The sequence below is a fragment of the Mercenaria mercenaria genome, chromosome 9 (genome assembly GCF_021730395.1).
Source record: "Mercenaria mercenaria strain notata chromosome 9, MADL_Memer_1, whole genome shotgun sequence".
NCBI lineage: Eukaryota > Metazoa > Mollusca > Bivalvia > Venerida > Veneridae > Mercenaria > Mercenaria mercenaria.
In genome coordinates this window covers 41715539-41742110 of record NC_069369.1, presented here as the reverse complement: position 1 = coordinate 41742110, position 26572 = coordinate 41715539, and the positions used below count along the sequence as shown (strand labels likewise).

The following is a 26572-nucleotide window of genomic DNA, read 5'->3' as shown; positions in this document are numbered from 1 at the left end:
TTTCTACATTATTATAGCCTAAACATTTGTAAAGTCTTCCATTAGAATCTGCATTAAAATACCATACAGATCAGAGAAAGTAACAATGAATCCAATGTGTTGGTACTGCACTAAGAGGTAAGAGCCTAACTGGTCTCAGTGGATACAAATACACAAGTATTTATACCTCTTTCCCTCTCACCCCTTGTATTTTCAGAACAGTTAGTAATGAATGAAAGCTTGTAAAAGGTCCAAGGTTATAATAAAGAGGTATTTTCAGCAGCTTTACATATGAAGATATTCTTCACATGGCAAAACAAGTGCTCATTTAATTGAGAGACTCACTTTATGTTAATGTATATGGCTTTGATCTAATGTAACCCTTTACAAAAACACAGTAAACATACTGATCTAAATTCAGTTGAAATTTCACTGTTCTGCAATAGCAAAAACCCCAGCCACTTATACAATATCAAGCAAAAACATAATTTCAAGCAAATTATTTTCATTTTTAAAAATATCTTCAAATCTTTTTATAAAAATTATGCTTTTTTGTTATTTTTTATTTTTTAGGTTTTTTTTATCATTTTCAAAAACTCCTGTAGTAATCAGAGCAACATATAGCTGTTTGTATCTATTTCTTTTTGTTTTTGGTATCAAGTGAATTAATGCTTACAGCACTTCTGTTTGTAGCAGCAATATTTGTAAAGAATGACAGTGTAATCCTATATCTATTTCAAGAAAATCTCTTAACTATATACATGAGTATAATAATAAAAATAATGATCACAGGTGACCTGTTTTAAATATTTTTAGTGTCTCTGTTACACAATTACACACTTATCTAATTAATTTCAACACTCACTCACAATTTAGCGTAAGAATACAGGAATGTAGATCAAAATCTAGAGTATAATGCCTTTCTTTAAACCAACCTCTTCTTTTATCCATATATGGTACAATTATAGATACAAAGGTTCATATTGCCTGACATCTATAAAACATAACTCAGAGAATCCCATGGAGATATGTATTGCTCAGCAACATCCCATAACAATATCCACTCATGAAAACAGTCTCACATGTTGTAACATTATCAAAGGCTTGCACACCATTACCTTATTTGGCATTAAATTTACTGCTAACTGCAAAAAGAAATGTGATGCCATTTTGATTCATACATAGTTCTTTCTGCAGTTATCATTCTCTTCTATTTACATAATTACTATATTGCAGTACAAATAAGGTGGCTGTGTATAGTGTTTATCAAACAAAGTTACTATTAAGGTGATTCCATACAGCATGTACTATACAAAGTTCATACAACAACACAGTGATGAGAATTTACTTGCAAAATCTTCATCATCGCTGTCAGCATTAGCTTCTGCTGCGAGCTCGGCGGGTGTTTTCTTCTTGCGTCCAATACGTCCAGCCTCCTCTGGTGGCTGCATCATCCCTTCTTCTTCTGGTACCTTCTTTTTCAAACCATACTGCAAAAATAAAGAAACAAGACTGTATTCAAGACCAGTCTGCATTAAAAATACATTATAACACATGGTCATATAAACAGTTTCTTTAACTCTACCTTTATACTTTCTTACTTTTTAGTTTAGATTAGGTTGAAAGCTTTGAATATCTTTAAATCACTCTAAAGGCATCCTCACAGGGAAAATATACAGGGTTCAAGGTATAAGATGCTCTGTAATTGGTCAATTTCAAATCTGAGCTCAGAATCATCCAATCAGTGTTGGAGTTTGAGACTGGTTTTTAAACTATAATCAAAGCCTTGAAAAGACTGATGGAGGTGGATTTTGGCAAAGTTTCTAATTGACTGTAGGAGTTAATGCTAATCCTTGACAGACCAGAGGAAGCAGAGAATGACTGCATTTACCGATTTTCAGTTAACTAATACAATTTTATTAAACATTACACTTTTTACCTCAAGAAAAGACACAAACAAATTAAATGCTTGAGATGAAAATAGTAACAAAAGCTCGTAGAACACGAAATGCCCCCCTTGATGAACAGTAGATTCTCTCTATTAAGGGCACCCAGTGGTCTGACCAAAAGTGGCCTTAATAGTGGTCTGGACTTAATAGTGAATTTGAGATTTCGCGTGTTACTGACTGGTCAACAACCATTGTACTGTGAGGTCATAATGATGTTTCTAGATATAACCATGTAGTGTCATACTTAAAATCCCTCATTTATATGTTTGATTTGGAGTATGACTATTTTGTCAGACTGCAACATGCAGAATGAAATAAAATCTGCATGCATTTAATCAGCAAATTAATTGGACTTACTCAAGTGATTTCAACAAAAGACCAAAAAAAAAAAAATCAATTTCTTTGAAGAATGTGTGCAAGCTGTCATAATTTTCTATGTTCAATAAAGTCAATCATTCATTACAATTAATTTCTTCTTTGAGATCAAAAAGGTTAAAATGAGACTTACATGAAAATAACTGCTGCTAATTGCTCAACAATTAAAGTTTTCACAACAAAATTGACAAAATAATTTCAGCATTTCATCAAGGATCTGTAAACGCTTGAATTTGCTCTTACATTTGTATAACAAGCATCCAGGCGATACCTATTAAGTGTACCTGATTGAAATACACATGTATTGATCGATGCACCTTGTTGTAAATTGCCCGAGGCTGGGCATCATTTACACTCTGTTAAATAAACAAGGTCAATGTGTTAAATAAACAAAGGATGTCTGGGTCCATCTTTTTGTCTGCCCGTAGTTGTGGTCAGTTAGCATATAGTAAATAAGCAGTTTGTTCCACAAAAAGTGGCCGCAATGCCGCATTAGCGATGTGCCCGCTGTACTGGTCAATATTTATAATGAATAAAGAACAAATTTATTTTGTACTTTGAAAAAGTGGCCGCAATTTCGGCCTGCCCGTTGTTTTGGCATGCCCTTTAGGTGGAAATCTACTGTATTCAGTAACTGCACAAGGAACAGAAAATATCTGGGTACTGTGCACAGGACATTTGATGTACTGACATCAAATCAATATTTATGAGTCATTTACCAGTCATAAGTGACCTCTGTTTCAAATGTGAACTTAAACCAAAGCATTCTCTAGTTATTTGGAAAAAAAAAAGTTCTACTTAATCAACCTGCAAAAAAAGGTTGTAGGACATTTGTCCCCCAGGACAAATGTCCGGATTCTGCAAAAAAGGTAACCAGTTTTCTTACTATACCCAAATGAACCTGTAACAACAGTAACCTGTTTTATTACTGAACCTTAATCAACCTGCAACAATAGTAACCTGTTTTCTTACTGAACCTTAATCAACCTTTAACAAATGTAACCTGTTTTCTTACTGAACCTTAATCAACCTGCAACAATAGTAACCCGTTTTCTTACTGAACCTAAATCAACCTGTAACAATAGTAACACATTTTCTTACTGAACCTTTATCAACCTGTAACAACAGTAACCCATTTTCTTACTGAACCTAAATCAACCTGTAACAAATATAACCAGTTTTCTTACTGAACCTTAATCAACCTGCAACATTAGTAACTTGTTTTCTTACTGAACCTTAATCAACCTGCAACAATAGTAACACATTTTCTTACTGAACCTTAATCAACCTGTAACAATAGTAACCCATTTTCTTACTGAACCTAAATCAACCTGTAACAAATATAACCAGTTTTCTTACTGAACCTTAATCAACCTGCAACATTAGTAACTTGTTTTCTTACTGAACCTTAATCAACCTGCAACAATAGTAACTTGTTTTCTTACTGAACCTTAATCAACCTGCAACAATAGTAACTTGTTTTCTTACTGAACCTTAATCAACCTGTAACAACAGTAACTTGTTTTCTTACTGAACCTTAATCAACCTGCAACAATAGTAACCCGTTTTCTTACTGAACCTTAATCAACCTGCAACAATAGTAACTTGTTTTCTTACTGAACCTTAATCAACCTGCAACAATAGTAACCCGTTTTCTTACTGAACCTAAATCAACCTGTAACAATAGTAACACATTTTCTTACTGAACCTTTATCAACCTGTAACAACAGTAACCCATTTTCTTACTGAACCTAAATCAACCTGTAACAAATATAACCAGTTTTCTTACTGAACCTTAATCAACCTGCAACATTAGTAACTTGTTTTCTTACTGAACCTTAATCAACCTGCAACAATAGTAACACATTTTCTTACTGAACCTTAATCAACCTGTAACAATAGTAACCCATTTTCTTACTGAACCTAAATCAACCTGTAACAAATATAACCAGTTTTCTTACTGAACCTTAATCAACCTGCAACATTAGTAACCTGTTTTTTTACTGAAACTAAATCAACCTGCAACAATTGTTACCTGCTTTCTTACTCAACCTTAATCAACCTGTAACAATAGTAACATATTTTCTTACTGAACCATAATCAACTTGCATCAATAGTAAGTAACCTGTTTTCTTACTCGACCTTAATCAACCTGTAACAATAGAAACTTGTTTTCTTACTGAAACATAATCAACCTGCGACAATTGTTACCTGCTTTCTTACTCAACCTTAATCAACCTGTAACAATAGTTACATATTTTGTTACTGAACCATAATCAACCTGTAACAATAGTAAGTAACCTGTTTTCTTCTGCACCTAAATCAAGCTGCAAGAATAGTAACATATTTTCTTACTGCACCTAAATCAACCTGAAACAATAGTAACTGGTTTTCTTACTGAACCTAAATCAATCTGTAACAAATGTAACCTGTTTTCTTACTGAACCATTAACCTGCAACAATAGTAACATAATTTCTTATTGACCCATAAAAAACCTGTAACAATAGTAACATATTTTCTTACTGAGCCATAATAAACCTGTAACCTGTTTTCTTACTCAACCTAAATCAACCTGTAACAATAGTAACATATTTTCTTACTGAGCCATAATAAACCTGTTTTCTTACTGAACCTGAAACAATCTGCAACAATAGTAACGAGTTTTCTTACTGACCCTAAATCAACCTGCAACAATAGTAACCAGTTTTCTTACTGACCCTAAATCAACCTGCAACAATAGTAACGAGTTTTCTTACTGAACCTAAATCAACCATTAACAATAGCAACCAGTTTTCTTACTGAACATAAGTGTGTGTGTGTGTTTGGGTTTAACGTCTTAATAGTAACGAGTTTTCTTACTGAACCTAAGTCAACCTGAAACAATAGCAACCAGTTTTCTTACTGAACCTTAATCAACTTGCAACAATAGTTATCTGTTTTCTTTGTGAACCTAAATCAACCTGTAACAATAGTAACATATTTTCTTACCGAACCTAAATCAACCTGTAACAATAGTAAACTGTTTTCTTACTGAACCTTAATCAACCTGTAACAATGGTTACATATTTTCTTACAGAATCTAAATCAACATGCAACAATAGTAACCTCCTTTCTTACTCAACCTGCAACAACAGTAACTTCCTTACTGAACCTAAATTAACCTGCAAAAATAGTAACCTGTTTTCATACTGAAACTTAATCAACCTGCAACGATAGTAACCTGGTTTCTTACTGAGTCTAAATCAACCTGCAACAACAGTAACCTGTTTTTGACTGAACCTAAACCAACCTGCAACAATAGTAAACAGTTTTCTTACTCAATTTTAATCAACCTGCAACAATAGTAACACTGAACCTAAATTAACCTGCAACAATAGTAACCTGTATTCATACTGAAACTTAACCTGCAATGATAGTAACCTGTTTCCTTACTGAACCTAAATCAATCTGTGACAATAGCAACCAGTTTTCTTACTGAACCTAAATCAATCTGCAACAACAGTACCCTGTTTCTGACTGAACCTAAATCAACCTGCAACAATAGTAACCAGTTTTCTTACTCAACCTTAATCAACCTGCAACAATAGTAACTTCCTTACTGAACCTAAATTAACCTGCAACAATAGTAACCTGTTTTCATACTGAAACTTAATCAACCTGCAACGATAGTAAACTGCTTTCTTACTCAACCTTAATCAACCTGCAACAATAGTAACTTCCTTACTGAACCTAAATCAATCTGTGACAATAGCAACCAGTTTTCTTACTGAACCTAGATCAACCTGCAACAACAGTAACCTGTTTTTGACTGAACCTAAACCAACCTGCAACAATAGTTACCAGTTTTCTTACTCAATTTTAATCAACCTGCAACAATAGAAACACTGAACCTAAATTAACCTGCAACAATAGTAACCTGTTTTCACACTGAAACTTAATCTACCTGCAACGATAGAACCTGCTTTCTTACTCAACCTTAATCAACGTGCAACAATAGTAACTTCCTTACTGAACCTAAATTAACCTGCAACAATAGTAACCTATTTTCATACTGAAACTTAATCAACCTGCAAACGATAGTAACCTGTTTTCTTACTGAACCTAAATCAATCTGTGACAATAGGAACCACTTTTCTTACTGAACCTAAATCAACCTGCAAAAACAGTAACCTGTTTTTGACTGAACCTAAATCAACCTGCAACAAGAGCTCCGCCAAGCGGGGCAATACACACCCGAAGGATTACATCATAGGATGGGAGCAAAATTTAAAGAACTTGACTGTTGTGGCCCAAAGGAGTGGAACAACAAAAGGAAAACTTCAAAAAACAAATCTAAGTCCACAAAAAAAAATATTCAAAGTCCACAAAAAAAAATCCTTACCAGGTACAGGTATGTAAAAATACACCTAAAAATTAGAGGTACCGTCTCGGTTTTTCCCTACGGCCAATAATAAAAAAGTTTCAAAGTAAGCCATTTATAGTAACATAAAAGGGAAGTAATTCCAAAAAAAAGTATAGTAAGTGAACAAAAAAGGGATCTGCCAAATAAAAACAAGAGCACTGCAATGCAGAGCAATATACACAAAGCAAAGCCATATATGACCTTTGACCCTTAAGTGTGACCTTGACCTTGAAGCAAGTCATCCAGAACATGCGCTCTGCACATCGTCTCAGTGTGGTGAACATTTCTGCCAAGTTTCTTTGAAATCCTTCCAGCAGTTCAAGAGTTACAGAGCGGACACGAAACAAACTGATATGACTTTTGACCCCTAAGTGTGACCTTGACCTTGAAGCCAGTCGTCCGAAACATGCGCTCTGCACGTTGTCTTGGTGTGGTGAACATTTGTGTCAAGTTTCTTTGAAATCCTTCAAGGGGTTCAAGAGTTACAGAGCAGACACGAAACAAACTGATATGACCTTTGACTCCTAAGTGTGACCTTGACCTTGAAGCGAGACATCAAAAACATGCACTCTGCACGTTGACTCGATGTGGTGAACATTTGTGTCAAGTTTCCTTGAAAGCCTTCAAGGGGTTCAAGAGTTACAGAGCGGACACGAAATTTCTAACGGACAGACAGACGGACGGACACCAGCGTCATAACATAATACATCCCTTTGGGCATATAACAATAGTAACCAGTTTTCTTACAGAACCTAAATCAACCTGCAACAATAGTAACCAGTTTTCTTACAGAACCTAAATCAACCTGCAACAATGGTAACCAGTTTTCTTACAGAACCTAAATCAATCCAGAAATTCACAGTTTCAATTATATTTTTAAACTTTTTACCCAAAAAAATGCATTTTGCACCAAGATAACATCTATACTTTTAGTATGCTGTTACATACATATTGTATAATGCTTTCACCAAAAATCAATTCTTTGCGAGTTTTTCCCCCTTTTTTCATAAATGGCCTTTACTATTTATGCATATTTTTGACTGTCATTAGGGCCTTATTTAGCCTGGTCTTACTGAATGAAATCCCAAACAAATGCCCCAATGCTGAATAACAATTGTATGATGGTTGGTGACTTTTACATGTATGCATTATCTTGTATAGTGTTTAACATTATGTAACCTATCTCATACACTTAACATACTATATATTCTTTATATACCTTATCTGACATAAAGACTTTTATATATCTATCTTGAATAGGCTTTCTCATACCTTTAATATGTCATAGACTTTTACATGTAAACCTATTGTGTATACTTTATATACCTTATCTTGTACAGACTTTACAAACGTTATCTCATGTAGACTCACTGACTTGTACATACTTCAAACCCATGTCTATAGACTTCTACATACATTATCTCACACAGACTTTACAAACGTTATCTCATGTAGACTCACTGACTTGTACATACTTCAAACCCATGTCTATAGACTTCTACATACATTATCTCACACAGACTTTACAAACGTTATCTTGAATAGACTGTTACATATGTAATCCCATATAGACATAACACACCTTTGTACATACCCCAACTTGTACAGATTTTAAGTATCTTACCTTGTGTAGACTTTTTCATATGTTATCACATAAAGACTTGATTTATTTTATCCCATAAAGATTTTACTTATCTTACATACCTTATCTTGCATAGGTTATTACTTAAGTTTACCCATACAGACTACAAACCTTATCTCGTATAGACTGTCTTAACTCTTCTCGCTCCTCTTCCATTTTTCTGTGTTTTTCTTTTCGTTTTTCCTCAGCTTCTCTTCGTGCTTCAGCAACCTCAGGATCTTCCCCGTCATCAGCTCCACCTTCATCTTTTTTCTCATCATCACCACCCATAGCACCTACAAGTTTATAGAGGAAATTTGTTTGTTTTCAGTGTGATATCGAAATATACGATAAGGGAGACAATGCAACCCAAGTGAAAATGTCAGAATGATATATTTCGATATCACAATGAAAACAAATCACTTTTCTTTCTATTTTATGCTTATTTGTAAAGAACCCAAAATTTTCTGTTTATAACATGCTAACAGATTCAAATAAGACCTTTACTTCATGACAAAATCCGTATAAATTTATGCTACCGTGTTACATTAAACATCCATGAAATAACCATATCAATTTAGATATATTCAGATATATCAAATATTGGTAGTAAGGTCCATCAACAAGATGCCATTTTGTTTTTAAAAACAATAGTGTATTTAAATATGTTATTTAAACAAGAGGGCCATGATGGCCCTAGATCGCTCACATGAGCTACACCACTTGCTTGAATAGTTTTGGTAGATGGCTATGCAAGGAAATTATCTGTGAAATTATTTTGAAGTATTACCAATTTTTTCTGAAAAGAATGTCTTAAAAGGTATTACTTAATAAATTCAGCCAGCTAATGTGTGCTGAGGGGGTGGGGAGGGAGGCTGGGGGAATAATGACATGTAGGACACTAAGATACAATATCAAACAAGAAGACTTTTAAAGTTTCCACTACATACATATAGGGAAAAGTGACCACATCCCCTGGCAGCCATATTTTTTGTCGAATTGGAGTAATTTGACCAAGCTTGGTAGAGGGTCACACAAGGACCATTTGCATCAAATCATTTAAAAATCGGGCCAGCAGTTAGATTTTTAAAGTTTCCACTATTTATGTTCAGGGAACAGGGATTCAGAAAATTTGTCAGTTTGTCGGTTTTGGACCGATTTTTAACTTTTCAGACTGATTTATAAAGTAAACAAGAGGGCGAAGATGGCCCTAGGTCATTCACCGGAGTAACACACCATAACAGTGTAAACATGTTTGACCTAGTGATTTCATGGAGACAAATATTCTGACCAATTTTCATTAAGATTGGACCAAAAATGTGTAAAAAAAACTCTCGAGTGTAAACAAGCGTTTTCTTTGATTTGACCTAGTGACCTTCTTTTTGACCCCACATGACCCAGATTAGAAGTCAACCAAGATTTCATGAAAAACAAACATTCTGACAAGGTTTCAGGAAGATTGGAGCAAAAAAAGCCCTCTAGAGTGTAAACAAGCTTTTACTTTGATTTGACCTAGTAAACTAGTTTTTGACCCTCCCTGACCCAGATTCGAAATAATCCAAGACTTCATGATAAAACATTCTGACCAAGTTTTATGAAGATATAATGAAAAATGTGGCCACTAGAGAGTAAACAAGTTTCTTCTTTGATTTGACCTGGTGGCCTAGTTTTTGACCCCATGTGACCCAGATAAAAACTCATCCGAGATTTCACAGAGACAAACATTCTGACCAAGTTTTATGAAGATATAATGAAAAATGTGGCCCCTAGACAGTAAACAAGGTTTCTCTTTGATCTGACCAGGTGACCTAGTTTTTGACCCCAGATGACCAAGATTCGAATTTGACCTAGATTTCATCAAGAAAATCATTCTGGTCAAATTTTTCGAATACCCAGTCAACAAGAGGACCATGATGGTCCTGAATCGCTCACCTGTCCCCACATGAACTGAGTATGACGTCGTTTTTTCTATTATTTGACATAGTGACCTAGTTTTAGAGCTCATGTGACCTAGTTCTGAACTTGACCTAGATATCATCAAGATAAAAATTCTGACCAATTTTCATGAAGATCCATTGAAAGATATGGCCTCTAGAGAGGTCACAAGGTTTTTCTATTATTTGACATAATGAACTAGTTTTTGAAGGCATGTGACCCAGTTTTGTACTTGACCTAGATATCATCAAGGTGAACATTATCACCATTTTTCATGAAGATCCATTGAAAAATATGGCCTCTATAGAGGTCACAAGGTTTTTCTATGTTTAGACCTAGTGACCTAGTTTTTGACCGCAGTTGACCCAGTTTCAAACTTGACCTAGATATCATCAAGATGAACATTCAGACCAACTTTCATAAAGATCCCATGAAAAATATGGCCTCTAGAGAGGTCACAAGTTTTTTCTATTATTTGACCTACTGACCTAGTTTTTGACCACATGTGACCCAGTTTCAATCTTGACCTAGATACTATCAAGATGAACATTCTGACCAATTTTCATGCAGATCCCATGAAAAATCTGGCCTCTACAGAGGTCACAAGGTTTTTCTATTATCTGACCTACTGACCTAGTTTTTGATTGCACGTAACCCAGTTTCGAACTTGACTTAGATATCACCAAGATGAACATTCTGACCAATTTTCATGCAGATCCCATGAAAAATATGACCTCTAGAGAGGTCACAAGGTTTTTCTATTATTTGACCTACTGACCTAGTTTTTGACCGCACGTGACCCAGTTTCAAAAAAGACCTAGATATCATCAAGGTGAACATTCCACCAATTTTCATGAAGATCCATTGAAAAATATGGCCTCTAGGGAGGTCACAAGGATTTTCTATTTTTAGACCTACTGACCTAGTTTTGGAACGCAGTTGACCCAGTTTCGAACTTGACCTATATATGATCAAGATGAACATTCTGACCAATTTTCATGCAGATCCCATGAAATATATGGCCTCTACAGAGGTCACAAGGTTTTTCTTTTATTTGACCTAGTGACCTAGTTTTGGACCGGATGTGACCCAGTTTCGAACTTGACCTAGATATCATCAAGATGAACATTCTGACCAATTTTCATGCAGATCCCATGAAAAATATGACCTCTAGAGAGGTAACAAGGATTTTCTATTATTTGACCTACTGACCTAGTTTTTGACCGCAGTCAACCCAGTTTCAAACCTGACCTAGATATCATGAAGATGAACATTCTGACCAATTTTCATGCAGATCCCATGAAAAATGCGGCCTCTACAGAGGTCACAAGGTTTTTCTATTATTTGACCTACTGACCTAGTTTTGGATCGGACGTGACCCAGTTTTGAACTTGACCTAGATATCATCAAGACGAACATTCTGACCAATTTTCATGCAGATCCCATGAAAAATATGACCTCTAGAGAGGTCACAAGGATTTTCTATTATTTGACCTACTGACCTAGTTTTTGACCGCAGTTGACCCAGTTTCGAACTTGATCTAGATATCATCAAGATAAACATTCTGACCAATTTTCATGAAGATCCATTGAAAAATATGGCCTCTAGAGAGGTCACAAGGTTTTAATATTTTTAGACCTACTGACCTAGTTTTTGACCGCACATGACCCAGTTTCGAACTTGGCCTAGATATCATCAAGGTGAACATTCTGACCAACTTTCATAAAGATCCCATGAAAAATGTGACCTCTAGAGTGGTCACAAGCAAAAAGTTTACGCAAGCACGGACGGACGGACGACGGACGCTGCGCGATCACAAAAGCTCACCTTGTCACTTTGTGACAGGTGAGCTAACAAGAGGGCCATGATGGCCCTATATAGGGAAAAACTTTGAAAATCTTCTTGTCCAAACCACAAAGACTATGGCTTTGGTAATTTGTAATGAAGCATCATTTAGTGGTTCTCTACCAAGTTTGTTCAAGTTATCCCTCTCGGGTCAAATATGGCCCCGCCCCAGAGGTCATATGGTTCATATAGACTTATACAGGGAAAAACTTAGAATCTTCATGTCCATAACTTACATCATTCAAATTTGGACCACATGTATAGTTTTGAGTGGCAAGATGAACCTTGACATGAGTTGACCTTGATCTTGACCTAGTGACCTACTTTCACATTTCTGTACCTACAGCCTTCAAATTTGGAACACATGCGTAGGTTTGTGTACTGAAAAAAACTTTGACCTTGTTATTGACCTAGTGACCTACTTTCACATTTTTGAAGGTACAGGCTTCAAATTTGGACCACATGCATAGTTTTTTGTTCCAAAATAAAATTTGACCTTGATTTTGACCTAGTGACCTACTTTCACATTTCTCAATCTACAGCCTTCAAATTTGAACCACAAGCATAGTTTTGTGTACTGAAATGAACTTTGATCTTGAGATTGACCTAGTGACCTACTTTCACATTTCTGAAGGTACAGGCTTCAAATTTGGACCACTTGCATAGTTTTGTGTTCCGAAATGGAATTTGTGTTTACAGTGAGCATATAATTTCTGTTCCTTGTGCAATTACTGAATGCATCAAGGGGGGCATTTCGTGTTCGACGAGCTCTTGTTCAATTAATCTTCATGAATATTGGTCAGAATGATAACCTTGATGAAATCTAGGCCGAGTTCGAAAATGGGTCATCTCGGATCAAAAACTAGGTCACTAGGTCAAATCAAAGAAAAACCTTGTGTATGCGATAGAGGCTGTATTTTTCAATTAATCTTCATGAATATTGGTCAGAATGATAACCTTGATGAAATCTAGGCCGAGTTCGAAAATGGGTCATCTCGGGTCAAAAACTAGGTCACTAGGTCAAATCAAAGAAAAACCTTGTGTATGCGATAGAGGCTGTATTTTTCAATTGATCTACATGAATGTTGGTCAGAATGATTGCCTTGATGAAATCTAGGCCAAGTTCGAAAATGGGTCATTTCGGGCCAAAAACTAGGTCACTAGGTCAAATCAAAGAAAAACCTTGTGTATGCGATAGAGGCTGTATTTTTCAATTGATCTTCATGAATATTGGTCAGAATGATTGCCTTGATGAAATCTAGGCCGAGTTCGAAAATGGGTCATCTCGGGCCAAAAACTAGGTCACTAGGTCAAATCAAAGAAAAACCTTGTGTATGCGATAGAGGCTGTATTTTTCAATTATTCTTCATGAATATTGGTCAGAATGATAACCTTAATGAAATCTAGGCCGAGTTCGAAAATGGGTCATCTCGGGTCAAAAACTAGGTCACTAGGTCAAATCAAAGAAAAACCTTGTGTATGCGCTAGAGGCGGTATTTTTCAATTGATCTTCATGAATTTTGGTCAGAATGATTACCTTGATGAAATCTAGGCCAGTTTTGAAAATGGGTCATCTGGGATCAAAAACTAGGTCACTAGGTCAAATCAAAGAAAAACCTTGTGTATGCGATAGAGGCTGTATTTTTCAATTGATCTTCATGAATTTTGGTCAGAATGATTACCTTGATCAAATATAGACCAAATTCGAAAATGGGTCATCTGGGGTCAAAAACTAGGTCACTAGCTCAAATCAAAGAAAAACCTTGTGTATGCAATAGAGGCTGTATTTTTCAACTGATCTTCATGAAATTTAGCCAGAATGATCACCTTGATAAAATCTAGGCCGAGTTCGAAAATGGGTCATCTGGGGTCAAAAACTAGGTCACTAGGTCAAATCGAAGAAAAACATTGTGTATGCAATAGAGGATGTATTTTTCAATTGATCTTCATCAAATTTGGTCAGAGTGATTGCCTTGATGAAATCTAGGTCGAGTTTGAATATGGGTTATCTGAGTTCAAAAACTAGGTCACTAGGTCAAATTAAAGAAAAATCTTGTGTATGCGATAGAGACTGTTTTTTTCAATTGATTTTTATGAAATTTGGTCAGGATGATTGCCTTAATGAAATCTAGGTCGAATTTGAATATGGGTCATCTGAGATCAAAAATTAGGTCACTTGGTCAAATCAAAGAAAAAACTTGTGTATGTGATAGAGGCTGTATTTTTCGATTGATCTTCATGAATTTTGGTCAGAATGATTGCCTTGATAAAATCTAGGTCGAGTTTGAACATGGGTCATCTAGGGTAAAAAAACAAGGTCATATCTAAGAAAATGCTTGTTTTATCGCAAGAGACCAATTTTTTGGTCCAATCTTAATGAAAATTGGTCAGAATATTTGTTTCCATGAAATCACTAGGTCAAACATGTTTTACACTGTTATGGAGTGCTTCTTAGGTGAGCGACCTAGGGCCATCTTGGCCCTCTTGTTTTTTCGTTTTTTAGCTCACCTGAGCACAAAGTGCTCAAGGTGAGCTAATGTGACTGATCATTGTCCGGGTCATCCATCTTCCGTCAACATTTGCCTTGTTAACACTCCAGAGGGCACAGTTGTGACCCAATCTTTATGAAACTTGGTCAGAATGTTTGTCATGATGATTTCTAGGTTAGTTTCGAAACTGGGTCATGTGGGGTCAAAAACTAGGTCAGCTGGCCAGATCAAAGGAAAATTTTGTTAACCCTCTATAGGCCACAGTTTAAGTTTGAAACTCATGAGAGTTGGTCAGAATGTTTGTCTTGACGACCTCTAGGTCAAGCTTGAATCTGGGTCATGTGGGGGCAAAAACTAGGTCACCAGGACAAATCAAAAGAAAAGCTTGTTAACACTCGAGAGACCACAGTTGTGACCCAATTTTTATGAAACTTGGTCAGAATGTTTCTCTTGATGATCTCTAGGTCAAAATCGAATCTGTGTCATGTGGTTTCAAAAACTAGGTCACTAGGCCAGATCAAAGGAAAATCTTGTTAACACTCCTGAAACCACATTTTAAGTTTGAAACAAATGAGGATTGATCAGAATGTTTGTCTTGATGAAATCTAGGTCGAGTTTGAATATGGGTCATCTGGGTTCAAAATCTAGGTCACCCAGTCAAATAAAAGATAGTGTGTGTGCAATAGGGACTGCATTTTTAGCTCACCTGTCACATAGTGACAAGGTGAGCTTTTGTGATCACCCTTCGTCCGTCGTCCGTCGTCAGTCCGTCCGTGTGTGCGTGCGTCCGTCCGTCCGTCCGTCAACAATTTCTTGTCTGCACGATAGTGGTTTCATTTATGATTTTATTTTAACCAAACTTGCACACAACTTGTATCACCATAAGGTCACGGTTCCTTTCTTGAACTGGCCAGATCCCATTATGGGTTCCAGAGTTATGGCCCCTGAAAGGGCCAAAATTAGCTATTTTGACCTTGTCTGCACAATAGCAGCTTTATTTATGATTTGATTTTTACCAAACTGGCACACAGCTTGTATCACCATAAGATCTTGGTTGCTTTCTTGAACTGGCCAGATTCCATTATGGGTTCTAGAGTTATGGCCCCTGAAAAGGCCAGAATTAGCTATTTTGACCTTGTCTGCACAATAGCAGCTTCATTTATGATTTGAATTTAATCAAACTTGCACAAAACTTGTGTCACCATAAGATCTCGGTTCCTTTCTTGAACCGGCCAGATCCCGTAATGGGTTCCACAGTTATGGCCCCTGAAAGGGCCAAAATTAGCTATTTTGACCTTGACTGCACAATAGCAGCTTCATTTATGATTTGATTTTAACCAAAGTTGCACACAACTTGTATCACCACAAGATCTTGCTTCCTTTCTTCAACTGGCCAGATTCTATCATGGGTTCCAGAGTTATGGCCCCTTAAAGGTCCAAAATTGGCTATTTTGGCTTTTGCAGCCATATAGAGACTTCATTTATGGTTTAATTTGATACAAACTTTTAAAATGTCTTCAACAACAGTAAGTCTTGGATTCCGTGACAAATCAGATCCAATCATAGGTTCCAGAGTTATTTTATATCTGATTACCTCCCCTGATTGTAATCAAAATTGATTTATATCAGTTAGTACTTATAGGACTTATTTGAAATTTCATTATTGTTATTAGTTGGACTGAGACAATCAGGGTAGATAACTATGAACTGATTTTATGTCAAATTACCTCCCTTTATTTCAAATTGAAATGGGTATATCTCCATAACTAATGAAGATACTGATCTGAAATTTCATTTATGTCAACAGATTTATTTGGCAGATCCTTCTTTTGTTCACTTACAATTTTTATTTTTTTAATTACTTCCCTTTTACGTTACTATAAATAGCTTATTTTTAGTAACTTTTTTATTATTGGCCGTAGGGAAAAACTGAGACCACTTTTCTGTGGTACAACATGGATGGTACCTCCAATTTTTAGGTGTATTTTGACATATCTATACCTTGTAAGAATTTTTTTTTCTTTTTGGTTAAATTTCTTCGCTTTGTTGTTCCTGTCCTTTGGACTTAGATATTTTTTCTGAGGACCTTCTTGTCCTCAAGTGCAATGATAACAGGTGAGCGATATAGGGCCATCATGGCCCTCTTGTTAGCTCACCTGTCACAAAGTGACAAGGTGAGCTTTTGTGATCGCGCAGCGTCCGTCGTCCGTCCGTCCGTGCTTGCGTAAACTTTTTGCTTGTGACCACTCTAGAGGTCACATTTTTCATGGGATCTTTATGAAAGTTGGTCAGAATGTTCACCTTGATGATATCTAGGCCAAGTTCGAAACTGGGTCATGTGCGGTCAAAAACTAGGTCAGTAGGTCTAAAAATATTAAAACCTTGTGACCTCTCTAGAGGCCATATTTTTCAATGGATCTTCATGAAAATTGGTCAGAATGTTTATCTTGATGATATCTAGATCAAGTTCGAAACTGGGTCAACTGCGGTCAAAAACTAGGTCAGTAGGTCAAATAATTTTTCTTTTTGGTTAAATTTCTTCGCTTTGTTGTTCCTGTCCTTTGGACTTAGATATTTTTTCTGAGGACCTTCTTGTCCTCAAGTGCAATGATAACAGGTGAGCGATATAAGTATATGTAAACTATGTGACCCCAACGGCGGAGCCATATTTGACCCTAGGGGAATAATTTGAATAATCTTAGTAGAGGACCACTAGATGATGTCATATACAAAATATCAAAGCCCTAGGCCCTGTGGTTTTGGACAAGAGGTTTTTCAAAGTTTTTTCCTATATAAGTCTATATAAACCATGTGACCCTAGGGGTGGGGCCATATTTGACCCCAGGGAAATAATCTGAACAATCTTGGTAGAGGACCACTAGATTTTGCTACATACCAAATATCAAAGCCCTAGGCCCTATGGTTTTGGACAAGAAGATCAGAAACCATTTAACTGTTCCTGGCCAATGTAACCTTGACCTTTGACCTAATGACCTCAAAATCAATAGGGGTCATCTGCTGGTCATGGCTAACCTAACTATCAATTTTCCTGACACTAGGCCCAAGCTTTCTTGAGTTATTGCCTGGAAACCATTTTACTGTTCCTGGTCACTGTGACCTTGACCTTTGACATACTGACCTCAAAATCAATAGGGGTCATCTGCTGGTCATTATCAACCTCCCTATCAACTTTCGTGACCCTAGGCCCAAGCGTTCTTGAGTTATCATCCAGAAACCGTTTTACTGTTCAGGGTCACTGTGACGTTGACCTTTAACATACTGACCTTAAAATCAATAGGGGTCATCTGCTGGTCATTACCAACCTCCCTATTAACTTTCATGATCCTAGGCCCAAGTGTTCTTGAGTTACCATCCGGAAACCGTTTTACTGTTCAGGGTCACTGTGACCTTGACCTTTAACATACTGACCTCAAAATCAATAGGGGTCATCTGCTGGTCATTACCAACCTCTCTATCAACTTTCATGATCCTAGGCCCAAGTGTTCTTGAGTTATCATCCGGAAACCGTTTCACTGTTCAGGGTCACTGTGACCTTGACCTTTAACATACTGACCTCAAAATCAATAGGGGTCATCTGCTGGTCATTACCAACCTCCCTATCAACTTTCATGATCCTAGGCCCAAGTGTTCTTGAGTTATAATCCGGAAACAGTTTTACTATTCAGGGTCACTGTGACCTTGACCTTTGACATACAGACCTCAAAATCAATAGGGGTCATCTGCTGATGATGATCAACCTCCCTATCAACTTTCATGATCCTAGGCCCAAGCGTTCTTGAGTTATCATCCGGAAACGGATTGGTCTACATTCCGACCGACCGACCGACAGACCGACCGACCGACATCTGCAAAACAATATACCCCTCCTTTTTCAAAGGGGGGCATAAAAATACAGCCTCTATCGCATACACAAGCTAAATGTTGACAGACGACAGACGACAGACGACGGACGACAGACGCCGGACATCGAGCGATCAGAAAAACTCACCTGAGCATTGTTCAGGTGAGCTAAAAAAACAATCTGGTTAAAATGGAGAAAGAGTGTTAAATTTGGTCTAAAATCTCTAAAGCAGGAAACCCAATTGACGTGGTATCCTCCACACACAAAATTCACTTGATCCATGTAACTATTGGACTAGATTTAATTAGATGAAACGCTTCAAAGACAAGAACTTGCAATGAGAGCTTTCCTTGGCATAAAGCATCTACGAGACATCCACAATGCTTCCTTAAAACTCGACCAAAATCCTAGCATTCACACAACCTACACATCTGGTCCGTGGCAGGGTATTTGAGCAAAATACTGAGGATGTTTGGTAGACACTCTGTGTTGAGTAAATCACTTTGACGCATTGTGTTTTATCAAACCTGTCAAGAAATGAGGAAATATCACAAAGTACCTACCATGTATAAAGTACCGAAGTCACATGAGTTGGGTTTTAGAATTGTTAGGTAACACTGTGCTAAAAAAACAATGCCACGACAACTCTATCCTTGCAAATATTTTCTTAGAAAAATGGTGAAATTTGAACAAAGTACCGATCAGATATAACACTGAATGACCCTTTTCATTGTATGATAACTCGCAGTGACTGGCACAATTTTAATGCCTGACACACCAATATATTTACTCTATCATCTTTTACAAATACAGCATAATACTGGTGGGTTGGATAGCATCGTTTAATAGGATGTGATTTGGTTTCGGACCGAATTGAGTTTTCAAAATTTCCCTGTAGAGAAAAGTCCTCTGTTGGATATGTTTTTTTTTATGAATCGGAATAATTTGAACAATCTTAGTAGAAAGTCACACAAGGACCATTTATGTGAAATTGTTTTAAAATCGCGCAAGCAGTTTCATACAAGAATGTTTTTAAAGTTTCCACTATATACATATAGGGAAAAGTGACAAGACCCCCTGTGCGGCCAAGTTTTTTGACGAAACAAACAAAACAAGAGGGCCCTGAAGGCCCTGTATAGCTCACCTGAAGAAAGTAGGTCAGTAGGTCACATTCCTGGTCACTGAAGTCAGTTTTAAGTTTGGTGTGCAAAACTGTACATGTCACCTAAATTTCAAGGCTGTCTCTTAAAAAACAAAAAAGTAGGTCAGTAGGTCACATTCCACATGACCCAGATTTGAACTTGACCTAAAGATAATCAAGGTTAACATTCTGACCAAGTTTCATGAAGATACATTCATAAATGTGGCCTCTAGAGTGTTAACAAGATTTTCCTTTGATTTGACCTGGTGACCTAGTTTTTGAACCCAACTGACCCAGATTGGAATTTCACCTACAGATCATCAAGATTAACATTCTGACCAAGTTTCATTACGGTATGGTCATAAATGTCGCCTAAACAGTGTTAACAAGCTTTTCCTTTGATTTGACCTGGTGACCTAGTTTCTGATTCCACTTGACCTACATTTGAACTTGACCTAAAGATCATCAAGATTAACATTCTGACCAAGTTTCATGGAGATATTATCATAAATGTGACCTCTAAAGTGTTAACAAGCTTTACATTTGATTTGACTTGGTGGCCTAGTTTTTGTCCCCACCTGACCCAGATTTGAACTTGACCTGAAGACCATCAAGGTTAACATTCTCACCAAGTTTCATTAAGATAAGATCATAAATGTGGCCTCTAGAGTGTTAACTAGCTTTTCCTTTGATTTGACCTGTTGACCTATTTTTTGACCCCACCTGACCCAGATTTGAACTCGACCTAAAGATCATCAAGAATAACATTCTGACCAAGTTTCATTATGGTATGGTAATAAATGTGGCCTCTAGAGTGTTAGCTAGCTTTTCCTTTTATTTGACCTGGTGACCTAGTTTTTGATCCCACCTGACCCAGATTTGACCTTTAGCTAAAGATCATCAAGATTAACATTCTGAACAAGTTTCATTAAGATACAGTCATAAATATGGCCTCTAGAGTGTTAACAAGCCTTACCTTTGATTTGACCTGGTGACCTAATTTCTGACTCCACTTGACCTAGATTTGAATTTGACCTAAAATTATCAAGATTAACATTCTGACCAAGTTTCATGAAGATACAGTCATAAATGTGGCCTCTAGAGTGTTAACAAACTTTTCCTTTGATTTGACCCGGTGACCTAGTTTTTGACCCACCTGACCCAGATTCGAACTTGGCCTAAAGATCATCAAGATTAACATTCTAACAAAGTTTCATGACGATATAGTCATAAATGTGCCTCTAGAGTGTTAACAAGTGTTTCCTTTGATTTGACCTTTGAGCACTCTGTGCTCAGGTGAGCTAAAAAGGACAGTCTTGTTATAAGATTACATAAAGGACCATTTGTGTAGAATTATTTCAAAATCGGTCTAGCAGTTTAGGAGATGTTGTTTGGAGATTTTTCTTTTGTATAATCTTCATAAAGGGTCACCCAAGAAACATTTGTGTGAAATTGGTTAAAATCTGTCAAGCAGTTTCTGACAAAGAAATTTTTAATTTTCTGCTATATACATATACGGAAAACTGACCACACCCCCTGTTTGCCATGTTTTTGAAGGAACAATTTTGGTAGAGGGTCACACAAGGACCACTTGTGGGAAATTATCTTAAAATAGGGCCAGAAGTTTAGTACAAATAGATTTTTACAGTTTCCACTATAAATATATTGGGAAAGTGACCACAACCGGCCCTGGTGGCCATGTTTTTTGATGAATAATAAAAAATTGAACAATCTTAGTAGAGGGTCAAAGATGGACAATAATCCAACTAATGGTTTACAAGATGCTGTTTGAAGAGTTTTAGCTCTAAGCGAAACCATTATAAAAACTTTGGATGGAGACCCCACTCCTCTACCACCCCCAAGGAACATCTAGGCCAACTTTCATGACATGGTTTCAGAGCAGATGTCATTTGAAGAAAAGAGATGGACTGACGGCAGATGGTAAATGATCACAATAGTTCACGAGCTAAATTTGAGAGAAGCACATACACAGATGCTACAGACAAAAAGAGCAGGGACAGTAGCTTGCATTTCCACTACCGTTCATGAACTGAGGCTCAATCAAACTGAGCCTGCAACATTTTCGTTAATGTCGTGTTGGGCGACATGTGGTTTTCCACTTTTTCTATTTTATCACCACAGCAGCATTATTTGTTGCTGCCTTCAATCAGAGCTGTTATATACCGATTTCTTAAGATCGTTCAGCATGATATTTATGTTGTGTTAGTGTACTGTTTAATTTTTCAGTTTGAACAATTCGGCTTGGGTGGTCCCAATTCTCCCACTTAAATAGTTTTCGGTATTGTTTTAACCTTTGATATGATGCCTGCTTTTTTACTGTGTCTTTTGGCAGTTTCTATGATATGCAGGCTCCATAACTTCAGATCCCCTCTCTAATTTCCAGTTTGTTCAGTTCTGCTCATTGCTTTCTTGTTTAGGGCAAAAACATTATTTTAACTTTTAGCTTTTCATGGAATTGCATTCTGTGTATCATTGAAGGTTCCATGTGCACCGCCATATGAAAACATCTGCAGGTGTCTCAAAATTATTTTCTGGTTCTTATAACATGTGTAAATGTTGAGTTCTGCTCAACCCATGGTTAGAGGGCCTGGACAGTAGCTAGCATTTCCACTATCATCCATGAACAGGCTCAATCAAACCGGGCCTGCAACATTTTCGCTTATGTCATGTTTGGCAGCCTGTGGTTTTCCACTTTTTCTATTTTAATCATAATGATCCATTGAGAAGGAGCCCTTTTCAGCTGTTTTTTCTATTTCTGTCAGTCCCTAAAAGGAGTAAAGCAGAACCATATGAACATTTAAGAGAAGACCATACAAGGATACCTCAGACAAAGTTTAGTGAAGATTCACTATTGGTTCAGGAGAAGTTGTTGAAAGGTTTTTCTATGTTTATCTCTGGCAGGCCCTAAAAGGAGACAAGTAGAACTATTTAAACAAGCAAATTCGATGAATTGGTATCCCCCGCTGAAAGGGTTTGTGGTGAGGAATGGCAAAAAGATATATCCGGCAAAAAGTTAAGGATGTTAATAAGAAGCAAATAATTTCATTAGTCAAAATCAATTTAACAGAAAACAGATGTTTAATTAAAGAGTACATAATAAATGTATGATACTTTGATCCTGACTAAAGAATTTATTTTGAATGGGATATGCTAACTGTAATAAGCTTAGCTTTTAAAATTAAATGCAGTTAATTGAAATGTGAGCTTGAAGTTTAACTTGAATGAAATATTGTCTTTGAGTGGTTTGGCACCAGGTGTTGCTGTTTTACAAGTACATTTGAACTTAAAAGATCAGATGTCCTTAAGAGAACACAGGTAAGATATCTTGAACATGGCTGAGGGCAAGGTTTGTGCAGTCACAACTTAACATGTTGAAGGTTTGAACATTTAAAAAAAAAAAAAAAAAAAAGGAATGGAAATATATATATCTATATATAGATATATGTATATATTTATTTTTTTAGGGGGTGGGGGTGCAGGGGAACGGGAGAGGAAACAAAATTTCACATGCTGATTATAAATATTGACTGAAAATTAAAAATGAAAAAAAAAAAAAAAGGTAAAAGGGTGAAGTTGGGAGGGGGGGGGGGGGGGAGGGCAGAGGATGCTTGATCAGTGGTGGGCATGACTGGGTGGAGAAGTGAGGTGGGGGAATGGTATAACTTGGAAGGTTTGAAAAAAATCTAAAATAAGAAATGAAAAAAAAAAATTTTTTTTGGGAGGTGGGGGGGTGAGGGGGTGTGACCAATGCAAGTGGGTGACCAGGTGTGGGTGTGCAACTTCACATGTTTATAATAAATGTTCACAGAAAAGAATGAAAGAAATTTAATGAAATTCTGCCAAATGGTAAGTTTGTTATGTACAAATATGTGGATTTTTAGACAATTAAAGGGCAATAACTCTGAAGTTACAAAAAGAAATCCGTACAAAATTGTCTGTGCACAACCACATTATAGTGCTCTAAATTCTGTTAAAGTTTCATAGTTCTAGGTCAAATATATCAAAAGTTATGATGCAGAAATTGGCATATCTATAGATCTATAGTACCCTATATAGTTAACACTAGAAACTTCTAAGGGCCATAACTCTGGTGTTACTGTCTGAAACTTGATGGGCCCCATAACCTCATAGTGGTGAACATGTAAATGAAGTTTGTTTGAAAAAAATCTAAAATAAGGAATGAATTTTTTTTTTTTTTTTTTTTTGGTGGGGGGGGGGGGTGTCAGGGGATAGGGGGGGAGGTGTGTGATCAAGGTAAGGGGGTGACCAGTTGTGGGTACACAACTTCACATGTTTACAATATGTTCATGGAAAAGAATGAAAGAAGTTTAATGAAATTCTACAAAATGGTAAGTTTGTTATGTACAAATATGTGGATTTTTATACAATTAAAGGGCAATAACTCTTAATTTACAAATAAATCCAAATGAAATTGTGTGTACACAACCACATTATGGTGATCTAAATTCTGTTTAAGTTTCATAGTTCTAGGTCAAATATATCAAAAGTTATGATGCAGAAATTGCCATATTTATAGTACCCTATATAGTGAACACTAGAAACTTTTAAGGGCCATACTCTGGTGTTACTTGGGCAATCTGACTGAAACTTGACGGGCCACAAGAACTCATTGTGGTGAACATGTATATGAAGTTTTAAATAAATATTCCCAACCATTTCCTAGATATGACTCCGGACGGATGGACAGAAAGATGGAAGGACAGATGGAAAGACGGACGGAAGGACGGACGGACAATGCCAAAACTATATCCCTCCGACTTTCGTCGGGAGATAACAATCATGAGAGAGGACCATACAAGAATGCTACAGACAAAGTTTGGTGAAAATCCATTGTGTGGTTCATGAGAAAAAGACCTTAAAAGTTTGGTCTTTTTTTATTATAGCCTGGTGGCCTCTTCCAGCGCCCAAGTGAACCATTTCTGTGTCTGTAGGACACAGGGTGTGCTCCCACTGGTACATGTGTCTCAAATAAGAGGCAATAATTCAAATGTTTGCAGTCTTAAGGGGTTATAGCCTCAACAAACATTTCATATAAAGGATTCATTATTCTAGGCCATATACTTTTTGAGCTATGAGCATCAAAAACAAAAAATCCACAATTTTGGGTATTTCAAGGGCCAGAACTCTGTAATAAGCGCTAAAATACTCAAGAAGAGTGCCAAGTGTGCAAGGTCACATCATGATAGACTCATGCAAGGTTTCATGAATTACATCAAATACGTTTTGAGCTTGGCATGTCATCAGGTGAAAATGCGCATTTTTTACTATTTCAGGAGCCATAACTTTAACAAGAGGGCCATGAAGGCCCTGTATCGCTCACCTGACCTACTGACCTAAAGATTATCAAGATTAACATTCTGACCAAGTTTCATTAAGATGGTCATAAATGTGGTCTCTAAAGTGTTAACTAGCCTTTCCTTTGATTTGACCCGGTGACCTAGTTTTTGACCCGACATGACCAAGATACGAACTTGACCTAAAGATCACCAAGACTAACATTCTGACTAAGTTTCATGAAGATACAGTCATAAATGTGGCCTCTAGAGTGTTACCAAGCTTTTCTTTTGATTTGACCTAGTGACCTAGTTTTTGAATCCACCTGACCCAGATTTGAACTTGGCCTATAGATCATCAAGATCAACATTCTGACCAAGTTTCATTAAGATACAGTCATAAATGTGGCCTCTAGTGTTAACAAGCTTTTCCTTTGATTTGACCTAGTGACCTAGTTTTTGACCCCACCTGACCCAAATTTGAACTTGACCTATAGATCATCAAGATCAACATTCTGACCAAGTTTCATTAGGATATGCTCATAAATGTGGCCTCTACAGTGTTAACAAGCTTTTCCTTTGATTTGACCTGGTGACCCTAGTTTTTGATCCTACATGACCCAGATTCAAACCGGACCTTAAGACCATCAAGATTAACATTCTGACCAAGATTCATGAAGATACATCATAAATGTGGCCTCTACAGTGTTAACAAGCTTTTCCTTTGATTTGACCTGGTGACCTAGTTTTTGACCCCAGATGATCCAATATCAAATTCGTCAAAGATTTTATTGAGGGTAACAATCTGACCAAGTTTCATTAAGATTGGGCCAAAATTGTGACCTCTAGAGTGTTAACAAGCTATTCCTTTGATTTGACCTGGTGACCTAGTTTTTGATCCCAGATGACGGCATATCGAAGTCGTCCAAGATTTTATTGAGAGTAACATTCTGAACAAGTTTCATTAAGATTGGGCTAAAATTGTGACCTCTAGAGTGTTAACAAGCTTTTCCTTTGATTTGACCTGGTGACCTAGTTTCTGACCCCAGATGACCCAATATCAAACTCGTCCAAGACTTTATTGAGGGTAACATTTTGACCAAGTTTCATTAAGATTGGGCCAAAATTGTGACCTCTAGAGTGTTAACAGTCAAATTGTTGACGACGGACGACTGACGACGGACGACGGGTGATCACAAAAGCTCACCTTTGAGCACTTTGTGCTCAGGTGAGCTAAAAATAGAGGGTGGAGCCAGACGAAAAATAAGAGGTGCATAAATTTATATCATGATAAATACTCGCGCAAGTTTTCATCAATTTATATCAAATACTTTTTGAGTTAGGCATGTCACAAGGTGAAAATGTGCATTTTTCACTATTTCAGGGGCCATAACTCTGGAAATAGGGGGTGGAGCCAGACGAAAAATAGGAGGTGAGCAAGTTCATATCACGATAAAGACTCATGCAAGGTTTCATCAATTCATACTTTTTGAACTTGGCGTGTCACAAGGTGACAATGTGTATTTTTTACTATTTCAGGGGCCGTAACTCTGGAAATAGAGGGGGAGCCAGACGAAAAATAGGAGGTGTGCAAGTTCATATCATGATAAAGACTCTCGCAAGGTTTCATCATTTTATATCAAATACTTTTAGAGCT

At 36.8% G+C, this 26572-nt stretch overlaps 1 protein-coding gene across 4 annotated transcripts in view; it reads right to left on the bottom strand.

The window, feature by feature from the left end:
• Positions 1 to 26572, bottom strand: part of LOC123546989 (complexin-like) — a 196688-nt gene that overhangs the window by 45337 nt on the left and 124779 nt on the right. For all 4 annotated transcript variants that reach the window (XM_053551308.1, XM_053551310.1, XM_053551309.1 and 1 more), the window contains 2 exons: positions 8460 to 8623; positions 1328 to 1469 (listed from right to left, as the gene is read on the bottom strand). In XM_053551308.1, coding sequence (XP_053407283.1) covers positions 1328 to 1469; positions 8460 to 8623 — 306 coding nt within the window. The remainder of the gene's footprint in view (positions 1 to 1327; positions 1470 to 8459; positions 8624 to 26572) is intronic.